Raw genomic sequence first — 12,292 nt, 5'->3', positions numbered from 1 at the left:
ACACAATTTTGGTTTTGCAATTGTTTACAACTTTTTCTGTTGTATTTAAGGGTATCTATCGTGTGAATGGAGCCAAATCAAGGGTTGAAAAGCTCTGTCAAGCATTTGAAAATGGAAAGGACTTAGTAGAGTTGTCAGAACTCTATGCGCATGATATAAGCAATGTCCTTAAGTTGTATCTTCGTCAGGTAACTCCACACACTTCTATTGTGCAGTCTGGCTGAGAGTTTTACTGAAGTGAACCTGGGTTGGACCATGTAGAAAAGTGCATGGAAGGATTTGGCAGGGTGGAATTTGCCACACCTTCCTCTTCCCTCAAGTAGTCTGCTGCTTATCCTTAAAATTCTCTGCTGATTAGTGAACTGTTGTGAACAAAATGCACTACAATATGGGAGGTGCAGTAAGGGGGATCTGACAACCCCATATTTCTTTTTATAAATTGATATGGGTAGTATCAATATTTTAAGGATTCATGCTTAAAACTGTTGCTGCCTTATTGCATATACTCCAAGGCTGCAGGAGATAAATACATAAAATATAACTGGTTTTATTATGAGCTCCTAAATTATCTGTTGCCCTGGGATGAGGTGAAGGAGATGAGACAGGTAAATACTGGTGGATTAAACATGTTAATGTCAACATTTTTAATGTATTTATTTATTTGCTTACTTATGTTCTTTATAGTTTGCCTTTCTCACAGGGGCTGTGGGCTGATTATACATAGTGAGCCAATTACACATAGTGAACCAGTACAATCAACAAAATGGGACATTCAATAAACAACGCTTTCGGATTGTAGATGTCTGGAACCAACTAGAAAGAACTGAAACATAGCATAAATATTAACGTGACACATTGGGTGGTGCAAAAATTACATAATAGGATCCTAATTACAGTAAGCAATACACAGCGGCATAGACCACAGTCCCTAATCTTTTATTCAAGTAAATTTGTAAACCATTTTGTACAGTGCAACCCTGTTATATAATTAATATAGCTTGCATTAATCCTTGATTGCGAGTCAGCTTCAGATCAAGTAGTAGTCCTGTTATGTGCACATGCAATAGACTGGTGCATTTTATACTGGACTACCTATTGATCTTTGATGTGAGAGAGCATATTGAAAATAGGGTAAGGAGTTGTTTGACCAATGTTGTGCCTAGTTGTGATATAGAAGGGGAGAAGGATTGTCAGTTTTCAAGGTTTATATCCAGAATTCATACTTAGTATCAGGAAGTTATACTGTATAGATCTGTACACCATATGGTAAGTTCTCAATACTGTAACAACCAGTGGCGTGTAATTTAACAACAAATACTGCAGTGTATTGTGTAGAGATTGGTTGAGATCAGGGAGATAAGCTCAGTCTTTTAGTAGAAGAAAGGAACTAGACTTGACAAAACTAGTGGTAGGAAATAAATAAATAGAAATTAGATAAAAATTCAGGTTGAAATAATTTCTTATATTTTCTTTCAGCTCCCAGAACCTTTGATTTTGTTTCGGCTTTATAATGAATTCATTGGACTTGCAAAAGAGAGTCAAAATATTAATGAGGAACTTGATTTGAAACAGATGAGTCCCAGATCAAAAAAAGGGCAATCAGTGTGTATTGAACTGAATAGGATCATTCTTAAAATCAAAGACCTCCTCAAACTTCTACCTGCACCAAACTATAACACTCTGCAGTTCCTTATAGGCCATCTGCACAGGTAAGAGTACTTTAAATCAACCAAAACATGTTTAGAAATATGTTTAAGCATTTATTTTTAAATGTCTGTGCATATTTGTAGTGTTCCTAGTTGGTGCTGGCGAAAGCCCCAACTTAATTTGGCCTCCCATTTTTAGCATGTTAACACTTAATTCTAAAATTGATATATAAATTTGATTTGCATTGGTCTGTAGGTAACAGCATATTTAAAGTAAAACTTGGTGGAAAAATTCAAAAGTTTCTTTTAAAAATAATAAATTGTATTTCATTTCAATAAAAATAGAAAATAAAAAGCAAAAATAGAAAACAATGCAAAACAGGTTCTTGGTGGACATACAAAAATTGGATAAGATTACCCCATACATACAATTATTTTTTATCCGACTTGAAAACTGTATTATGCCAAGTTTCTACCCTCTTAATATATGGCCCTCTTAGATTTTCACTTGTAAGCTTATTCTCTATGTTGCTATTATTTTTAACAGTAACACTAGCTTATTTTTGAATTCACATCTAGTGCTTTCTTCTTCTTGATGTGCTGTTCTTTTATATAGGGTTACAGAACAGTCTGATGAAAATAAAATGTCTGCGAGCAACCTTGGCATTATATTTGGCCCAACTCTTATCAGGCCACGTCAGACAGATGCTACCGTCTCTCTTTCTTCGCTTGTGGACTATCCATATCAAGCTCGGGTAGTGGAGCTTCTTATAACCAATTACGAGAAGATCTTTGACGTTATGTTGCAGCCATTATCAGATGCATCTCGGTCTGGCGAAAATGCTACTTATGCTAAAAGTGTTCTATTAGCAGAAGATCGAGAACAGCAGCAAAAGAAAACTGCATCCTGTATTGCCCTGAAGGAAGTGAGTGCCTATCATGGAACTACAATAAAAGCTTTGTTATCTGGCACTGGGTTATCCAAAATGCTCAGTTAACTGGCATCGTGCCAAGGGCATGCTCCCGCCTCCATATGCTCTGTCTTCAGATGCATGTGTGCATGCCTGTCCAGCTGACCAGTTTGATGTCTCTGGCTGTTCCTGAGATTCGGACAGCTAGCAGTATCAGCTGATGATATCCTTCAGTGCCTCCTTTCCCCTCAGCCTGCCCAAGCTGCTGAGAGCCAGCTCTGTCAGAGAGCTCCCAGGCAGCTGGCATCTTTGGCCACCTGCTGTGTAGGATGGCTTTGTGACTTGGAGGGAAGGGTCACACCAGGTGTGATGCCTGTCACCATTGGGTAAGGGTTGGTTGCTGCGGTTTCGTCTGGGTAGGGGCTCGGGGAAGAGCAATATGTTTTGAGCTTCCATCACCTCTGGTAAACTACCTACACCCGTTCCCCAGCTTATACTATACTATCTTGTTCTGAAAAACTTTTCTCACCACAGTTTCCATTTTTTTTTTTTTTGGGCTTTTATTGATAGACCATCCAGTTAGCCCAAAATGAAAATGAAGATTCAGAAACTGCTGTATTACTTGAAGAACCAGATAGTAGTAAAGACATGCTAAAGATTTCTAATGCATTAACAGGTTAGTGTTTGTGTCTATTTAAAACATTACAACAGATGGATGTGCGAACAAAAGAATGATTTTGACTCTAATGTTCACTTCATGGTACACTTCCTTAAAGGACTAACTATTGACATTTCCTATGGGAACTATAGACTTAATGCCTTGGGTCTGATCTCACAAATGTAAATGATTGCTCAAGGAATGGGAATTATTTCAAATTATTTACCAAAAAACTGTCAAAAATGCGCAGAAATCAATCAAAATGATCCTTTCTAATTGTGTATATAACAAATGAATTATCTTATGTCTAATCATAACATATCTTGGTTAAACTTTATCAGCAGTGTAGGATTTAAACATGTCATATAACTTCTTCTGTTGTGTTCTGAATATATTACTTGAATGTTTCTGTTATTTAAAAATGCTTCAGACCCAGAATGCACATTTAACTATGTGCTCCTGTTGAGAGTTAACAGCTTTCATTATGAGCAACTTTGATGTGCTTTTCTAGACTGGAATTCATATCTTGGGACGAAACACAATCTAGGAAAGAAAAACTCTCCTTCAGAACCACCGCCTCTCTCAGTTCTGGAAAACCACACTGCAACTAAAAAAGAGTCAGGTTCGTATTGTTATTTTGTTTGTTTGGTGGGGAGGATACCATCAAGTTGCAACCAACTTATGGGGATCCTGTAGGATTTTCAAGGCAAAAGACTTTCAAAGGTGGTTTACCATTGCCTGCCTCAGCATAGCAGCTCTGGTATTCCTTGTAGGAATCCCATCCAAATATTAACCAGGGCTAACCCTGCTTAGCTTCTGAGATTTGATGAGATTGGGCTGTCCTAGGCTATCTAGGCCAGAGCATTACAAGACTATATAGAGTTGATCTTGGTAGTTCACCAATGGCTATATATTGGAATGCAAAATAAAAAAGCAATATTTTTTGTTAGGCCAACATCTGTTCAATTCTTAGCTGTATAATGGTGGCAAATAGTTTAAAATGTACTGTTTTAATCATTTTATGGAATTGTCTGGACATATTTCCTGTGCTGAAGGGAGTATCCTTATGAAACTTTTTAAAGAGATTTCTTATGAACAAAGAGCTTGAGTTCCTAACTCATTACAAGAGTCAGAAATCCTGTATTTTAGTGAAACAACATGCTGTGATTATCTCGTGACATATTCATATATGTATAGCTGTTAATTGGTTGCCTCTGAGAACTGAGTGACTCAAAAGCTGCGCTGATAAATATTTGTTAAACTCCTACTTATCCCACATACATTATGTTAGATAGCTCTAAAAGCAAAATTAACCCTGTTTGTTTAACAGTCACTTTTTGCAAAAAACCATTATGTGAAACAGACAGATATAGAAAGGGGTACAAAGAACTGTAAAAGTGCTGCCTCAGTCTGTGTGTGTGTGTAGATAGATAGATAGATAGATAGATAGATAGATAGATAGATAGATAGATAGATAGATAGATAGATAGCTGCTGGCAGCAGAGATTTGTGTTCTCTTTGTAGCCTTTAAGTGTATAAAATGCCACCTCGTGCCTTCCTTTCCCAAAAGAAATAGCTATTCTTCTGAACTGTACCATTTGAGCTGATTCCTCAAGTTCCCTGTGATAATTAGAAAGTAGCTGAGCAGAATCTCCCAGTTTGCTAGGTATGCCATGAAACACCATATTCATTAGTTAAAAGAAATCTGTAATCTGAAAGTGCATGATTTCTGTTACTTGGAGGAGCAAGATGAATATGTCATTGTCTCACATCTTTGATTGATCTGCTTTATACATATGTAAAATTAATAGCCCCCTGCAGCATCCATTCTTGAACTATGATCTGGGGCTCATAATTAATCCCAGGTTCACTTATGTGTCCCTAGGACCATGATGAAAGTAAGGGAAGAAATGAAGCCAGCCAGATGCTACTTAAAAATTTCTGAAACAAGCTTTTTAAAATTTAAAGTGAAGAAGGTGTTTGTTTCTACTGCAGTGCAAAGGGTTACAGTGGAAACGTTTGGGCTAAGGTTGAGTAAGTCTGTTACAGGAAGACTGTAGGGAAGTTCCTCCCTTCCTGCAGTATGTCAAAGAGGAAGAAGGATGTATTATGATAAATGGAACCAAGTGGACAGAATATGCTTCAGAATAGAAAGCAGTTGAGTAAGCATTCTCTTGCAAGATTGTGTAAAGCAGGACAGACAAATTTGGAATGGTTCTTAATATGATTGTTGAAGACAATTTCTGCATAGAGCATATGATTAGTGTAGTGTCTTGTTCCCATGACAGAAAAGCTTCCTTAAATGAAATCTCCTGGCTGCCCTATTGAAGGTGTGGTTATCTAAAATACTTTTATTTTCGTTATCTGATAAATTGCTTTCTAGCTAATATTGTTCAAAATTAATCCTTTCTGATATCAGGCTGAGTCAAAACCAATCTGTTTCTTCCTAGGCAACACTGAGATTCCTGATTCAAGTCAAGACAATGAACCATCTCTCTCAGCAGCTGAGGATGGTGTTAAAACCAGTCACTTATTAAGACCTAATCGTCAAATAACCAAAGTTCAGTTACGTTCGCAGAGGACAAAGCCAGTTGTTCGCCCTGTCAGTTTACCTCTAGGTCAAATGCTTCCTCCCTGTGTTTTGAATGAGAAAAATTCCCGAAATGCAGAGCTAAGTACAGAAAAGCTTGGCAAAAGTCCTGTGATTGAAGAGGTTTCTGAGACACCATTGCTTCCTGCGGTTAATGTTGGCTGTAGGCTTTCTTGTTATGATCCTCAGACTCTGAAGAAGACTTGGGACAAGCAGTATAAACAATATGATATGACTGCAAGGACAGCAATGATTGTGACCAATCTACCCCAAGAAAATCGAATGCAAGAGTCAGTAAACACATGTGCCTTTGCTTCATCAAGCAACATTGTTAACAATTCAGTGAATGCCATACTTCCCAATAAGCCATATACAGTACCTGTCAGGGCTGCAAGGACAACTGCAGAAGGGCATATCCCAGACTCTAATCCACTTGGTGCTTTCAGAACACCAAGAACTTTACAACCACCACCAGGGACATTCTATAAACCACCAGCCAACAGTAAGGCCAAACAGAATGACGAGAGTTCTTCTCCTAAACTCTGTACTGCAATTGTCAAAGATGAGACTCCAAAGCTAGCAGTGAACCCCGGGCTTGCTCAGGGTTCCTTGGGCTCCTGTAGCCAGCATGTAAAGCAACAAAAAATCAGTTCAGAAGCCGTTTCCCCTACAGACTTGAAGCCCACTTATCAGAGATTAAGGCCAAAGCGGATGCAAGAACTGGAACAGAGGGAAGCTCACTTTGTATAGGGCAACAAAACTTGTCTGGAACAGTCATACAGCTTTGTATACGGTCTTGTCAAGGGGAACTTTATTCCTAGAGGATTTCACCTTTGTGCCATATTGGAATTATTTTTTATATACATATGTACAGAATTTTTAAAATATGGGATGTAAAAAAAGCTGTGAAAAAATAATGAAGTGAGTTTTTTTAATTCACTACATTTTTTCTCAAAAATATATTTAAATGCATTCCCAATATAGAAGCAGTTAATAAAAGGTGCAACCGAAAAACCCAGTAATCAAATTCCTTGTGTGTGGAGTTGCCCTCCTGTTTTTGGAAGCCAATTAATTATACTTCAGCATAGCAATGAAAGGAGCCACTTTTTCAGTATAAATGAATCAATTAGACTGCAGGGTATGAAATAGTGCTACTTAATTTAAGAATAAACCAAAGCTTGAAACATTGCTCTAAATGTCCATATTCATTTTTGTTCCTAGTCAGTGCAATGGAATATTTTTGCTCCTGAATAGATTACATATATGCCAATATGGCCATTGTGTATCATATATAATGTATGTGTGTATTATATAACTACATGTTGATCTATTGATGTTTTATATTGTCACTTGAACGTTGCTTGTACAGAAAATATGTACAATTGAGCTTTACATGTCCAGTTATCAAGTGGGTTAAATGCACAAAAATCTAGCTAGTTCGGATGTCCTTCAGGAAGGAAGAAAAACTTGCAGAAGTAGTACTGCCATCCCTACTTATTAATAAGCTAGCGTTCCCTCCTCTCACTACGAATAGCTTCTTTCAGTGCTTGGTGCAGATGAGATGAAGATTGTAGGTCTGAGGTTTGATGAAATAGGTTACAATATCAAAAAACAGCAGTTAGTAACAACATCAAATTGTTTTCTATTTTGTATTGTTTTATGTGTACTGCTTGCTTTAAATATATACATTAATGTGTTAACATTTCACTGAGTCTATGTATTCTATGGTGCCCTTCTTACTGAATATAGAACTTCTTGTGTAATATAATGTTCTATGAATTAATATACTTGTGTTTACTTAAAATTACTCTGTACAAAAGGTTTATTTTGGTTTGCACACTGCAAATGCAAAAGTATTAACATTATGAGGAGTTTTTAAAGGAGAATAGAAAATAATGGAAAACTTTTTTTAACAGTTGCTTTTAGAGATTGTTAATTCAAAATCAAGGGTAGGATGTCAGTACAATAGCAAGTTGGGTATAAAGCCAAACACCTCTTCCCATAGGGATGTTGAAACTTTTGCTGCTTACAATTTCTCCTGTATTTTGATGTTTGCAGAAAATCTGTATATATTTGATGAAGCCATAGCAGACAAATGGAGGTCCATTTTTTAATCGTCTGAGTGGATTTAATGCAATGAAACTATGTTGTGAATGCAAACCCTGCACAAGGAAACTTAATTATGGCACCGTTAAAGAACTTAGCTGGGCGAGGCTGAAGTTTTCTCTTACATACTGATAGAATGAGACCTCCCATCTTAGGAAGGGACTATTGAGATAATATCTCGATTATGCTTATTGACATAGTTGCAGTTGTGTGATGTAGCAGCTCATGGAGCCATTGTTGCAACTTGTGTAAAATAAGTATTGGATTCCATGCCCCTGTTCCTGGTAAGATATATTTTCACTGATTACATGATGTTATAGTTAGGACACCACCACACACAACACAGATGTGTCCTAAAGAGATTATGTATATGGCCCTGGACATGGTCTCTGCATGCAGCAGAATGAGATATAGAATGGGCTTTCGTATTTCAAACTGCAGGTGTAGGAACCCTCATTTTTAATGGGCATGTTAAATGTCTCTCCAAACAACCATCACAATAGGTGGGGAGGGTGGCTCTTCCCAGGCTGTGTGTTCCACTTGCAGTAAATTGGTAGTATATGAAAACTTTAAAAAATGTAATCTGTCTCCTGCAGTCTGAAGTGGCATAAGCTGTTCTACCATCTCAGCACTCTTATCATTTCATTCTACTGAAAATATAGATCTGGCCATAGCCATAATATCACTTCAAGGTTGACAAGAAGATCCAACTAGATCTGGCTCTAGGTGGCATCTATGGGTTTGCTCAGAAGTTAAAAATCAGAATTTAAAATGGAGAGCCCCCTACCCCAAATGAGAAAACAAGTTTTCATGTTAATTTGCTTATATGAGAACTAATCCAACTCTTCAATGTACCACAAATGCGTTAGTGTCTACTTTCTGTTCACTATATATAATTTTTGAACACTGATCATAATCAAAATTGTGTCCTATACCTAATAAATTAAACTTTGCTAATATTTATGTATTCAAATTAAATTGCCAAGATTTGAATGAATTTAGTTTGTTTTCAGGGTTTACACAAAATAATGTTGGTAAATTTGATATACTGAAATTATATTAGAGCTAAATTTATACCTTTGCTATGACTTCTAAGTGATGTCCCTGTACAGTAACCCTACCGTTTGCCATAGTGTGAACCACATGCACAACACATACAGATGTTCGGGGGAGTGAGAATAAGCACACCGGATCTAGCCCCTTCATGTGTTTACCTCATGAGAGCCAGTGTGGTGGTGTGGTTAAGAGCGGTGGACTGTTATCGGGAGAACCAGGTTTGATTCTCCTCCACATGAGCAGCGGACTCTAATCTGGTGAACTGGATTTGTTTTCCAACACCTCCACATGAAGCCTGCTGGGTGGCCTTGGGCTAGTCATAGTTCTCTCTGAACTCTCTGATTCCCACGTACCTCACAAGGTGTCTGTTGTGGAGAGAGGAAGGGAAGGTGATTATAAGCCTGTTTGAGACTTCTTAAAAGGTAGAGAAAATCAAGGTATAAAAACCAACTCTTCTTCTCATGTGGGCCCCCATACTTTATATACCTGTACATATGTAGTCTTCATTCCTGTAATCAGAAATGTTCACAAGACTGTGCTGTCATGGAGACAAAGCCTAAACATGTAGAGTTTGTATATTCCTAGGGTATTAAGCCCAAGTAAGGTAAATGTGTATAGGAGGGGGAGGACTTAGCTCAGTTGTGACCAAGGAATGGAGCCAGATTGCTCCTCCTCCATCTATGTATTAGCCCTAGACAAGCGTGGAGGGCAATGGATGCACTTTCAATCATAGTTACAGGCAACACTCTTAACACCTTTCATAAAAAAAATTTCCATGAGAATTCGGTGAGGTCAATCCTAGGTCATTTTGTGTGGATTTCTTCAAGATTTACGATTGGGGTCTCTGTTAACAACATGGCCCTCTTCAAAAAGTGCCAGTCTTGTGGCACCAAAATGGCTCAGAACGATGAGCGTACCAAATGTTTGGTCTGCCTCGGTGATGGGCGCATCCCCTCCTTGTGTAGGGACAAGTTTAAAGCTTCTTTATGGGAGAGAACCCTGAAGACCCTGGACAAACCATCTGTCCATTTGACCAAGGCCTGGGCTCAAGGCAAACCTGGCTGCACACTCATACCGGCAGAAAGCCTTGCCCTCAACAGTCGCTATGCCACCGTCACGTTTGGAACTGATCTTCGACTCACACTCAGAAAAGGAAGAGAGGTACTCAGAATTGGGGCACATTTCCCTCATATCGCCCAATGACATCATAGGGGACCCGTCTCCAATCTCTCCCCTCGGAGGACACTAAAGCCTATTCGGAGTTGCTTAATCGCTTTGCCAAGGCACTTGGCTCGAGGTGGCTCTCTCGGACACGATCCCTGTCCCATTAATGGGAGTGCTCTTTTCCACTGATACTGGTCCAGTTGAATTTCTGTGAGTAAAGGGCATTTGCCAGATTGCCGATATCCTGTGGGCCAAACTGGCCTCTAATGTCCCTTTGGTCAAGATCAAAAACCTTTATAAAATCAAGCAGGATGAGGCACCATTCCTCTACCAGCATCCCGTCCCTAACTCCATCATCACCAGGGTTCACGCCTCCAAGGCTCGGGACCAGTCATTACGCACCCCTCGATAAGGAGGGGAGGAAGTTGGATGTCATGGGCAGAAAAATTTACTCCATTGGGTCTTTAGGCCTTAGAGTTTCCAACTTTTCGGCTCTCATGGGCTGATATAAAATGTTCCTATGGGACAAAAAGAAAGCCATGCCAGGCCACATCAGAAAGGAAGGTAGAGGTTTTTCCTCGTCCTTTCCATTCTTCAGGTCTTTTCACTCCTTATTCAGACCAAGGATGGACCAGAGGCAAGGGTCCTGGAGCAGTGGAAGATGCTCCTTTTGCAGAGGGGGTAGATACAACAAATCCTCCCAATTCAAACAGAGCAGGTCGGATCAGCCTGACAAGTTTGCCAAGCATAACAAACAGTGATGCCAGGTCGCTAATGGGGGCAGCTTCACATCTTTATTATTTACTGAATGCATTCCCCTCCACTGATGCAGCTTTCAGAAGGAGAGGGCTCCAGCAAGTGGTGGAAGATGCATAGACCGACCCGGAGAATCACAGTTCTTGAAAATCCAGATGATCAAGATGCCCTCCTCCTCAGAGCGGGAACGGAACCTTGATTCAACATCATGGCCTCTTTGCAGTCCCACATGGGAACTGCGCTTGCGCAGGCCTGCCACAGAACTCTTAGAAAACTTCTTTTTAGCCCAGCAACAAGGATTGCTCCCCCTCTCCTCTGGCAATGGTCCTTCTTGCCCTTTTGAACACATGACAGAGGGGTGGGGAGCATCCTTCCCTCAGTTCTCTTTCTGCCACCGTGGTTAGAGGACACTTTGTAGCTTCGTCTGTCTTTGGAGAGTTCATTCTCTCAATGTTAGTCGTCTTTCTCTACAATTTTCTATCTTCTCTGCTTGTCTTGGTCCCAGGATGGCTTTCTTCAAGAAATGTAAGAGTTGCGGGACCAAGATGGCTAAACTGAATGAACATGAGGATTGCCTCATGTGCCTGGGTGAGGACCACATCCCCTCCGCTTGTCGGGACTGCACCCTATTTACACCCAATGTCCACAAAGATCAGGATTTGAGGCTTAAGGCTGGCCTGTGGGAACAGGCTACGAAGTTTCCTGGAACTCAGGACTCAGGCTCCAAAAAATCAAAGTCTGCCTCTTCTATATCGCTGCCTCTGCCTCAATCGACCAAGAGTCTCTCTTCGAGTTCAAAGAGAGCGGGGTCTGAACCCTCTGCAGAATCTTCCAAAAAGAAGAAGCATTCCTCTTAGTAGTCGAAACATCCAAAAAAATCAAGCTCTAACCCTGCAATTGGTGGGTTGTCAGCTCCATCAACCTCGAAAGGGGCACCATCCCCTAGAGATTCATCAACCCCGAACTCATGAGGTCGGAGGTCCCCACTCCCGGAGGGATCGGCTCCAGTGGGTTGTCATGATGCTGGGCATTCATCAGCTTTGATGCCTGTAGTGCGGCTGAGCCTGATGCATCTGGACATTGCTGAAGTCGAGGTGCTCGCTCCCATAGAGGAGGCTCAGCCATCCACCCTGACCACAGGGTCTCCACCCATCAGTCTGTATTCGAGGACCGCGTATCCAGATCTCGGCTCCATTCCCCTCCGTTCCCCTCGACCTCAGGATTCACCTTCACCTCGGCATCAACCCCAACTTCAGGAGCATTGTGACTCCCCTCCATTGCCTTGATGTCGTGATCGAGTAGATACTTGATGCCTCAGCTGTCGACAAACCCAGAACTCCATCCAGAAGTGTTCCCAAGATGTTTTCTTCGTCCGACGATGATGTCAGCAAGGTCTCCCACAGAC

General features: G+C 40.2%; 1 protein-coding gene across 1 annotated transcript in view; it reads left to right on the top strand.

Annotated features, from left to right (window-relative positions):
* ARHGAP29 (Rho GTPase activating protein 29) overlaps window positions 1–6,587 on the top strand; it is a 64,845-nt gene extending 58,258 nt beyond the window's left edge. The window contains exons 18-23 of the mRNA XM_056844309.1: window positions 51–188; window positions 1,477–1,709; window positions 2,263–2,572; window positions 3,128–3,233; window positions 3,727–3,837; window positions 5,666–6,587. Of these exons, the coding sequence (XP_056700287.1) occupies window positions 51–188; window positions 1,477–1,709; window positions 2,263–2,572; window positions 3,128–3,233; window positions 3,727–3,837; window positions 5,666–6,555 (1,788 nt within the window). The 3' untranslated portion in view covers window positions 6,556–6,587. The remainder of the gene's footprint in view (window positions 1–50; window positions 189–1,476; window positions 1,710–2,262; window positions 2,573–3,127; window positions 3,234–3,726; window positions 3,838–5,665) is intronic.
* Window positions 6,588–12,292: the final 5,705 nt, after the last annotated feature.

Source organism: Euleptes europaea, chromosome 2 (genome assembly GCF_029931775.1).
Source record: "Euleptes europaea isolate rEulEur1 chromosome 2, rEulEur1.hap1, whole genome shotgun sequence".
NCBI classification, from domain to species: domain Eukaryota; kingdom Metazoa; phylum Chordata; class Lepidosauria; order Squamata; family Sphaerodactylidae; genus Euleptes; species Euleptes europaea.
The sequence above is the reverse complement of the archived record's forward strand: the minus strand, read 5'-3'. Positions and strand labels throughout refer to the sequence as shown.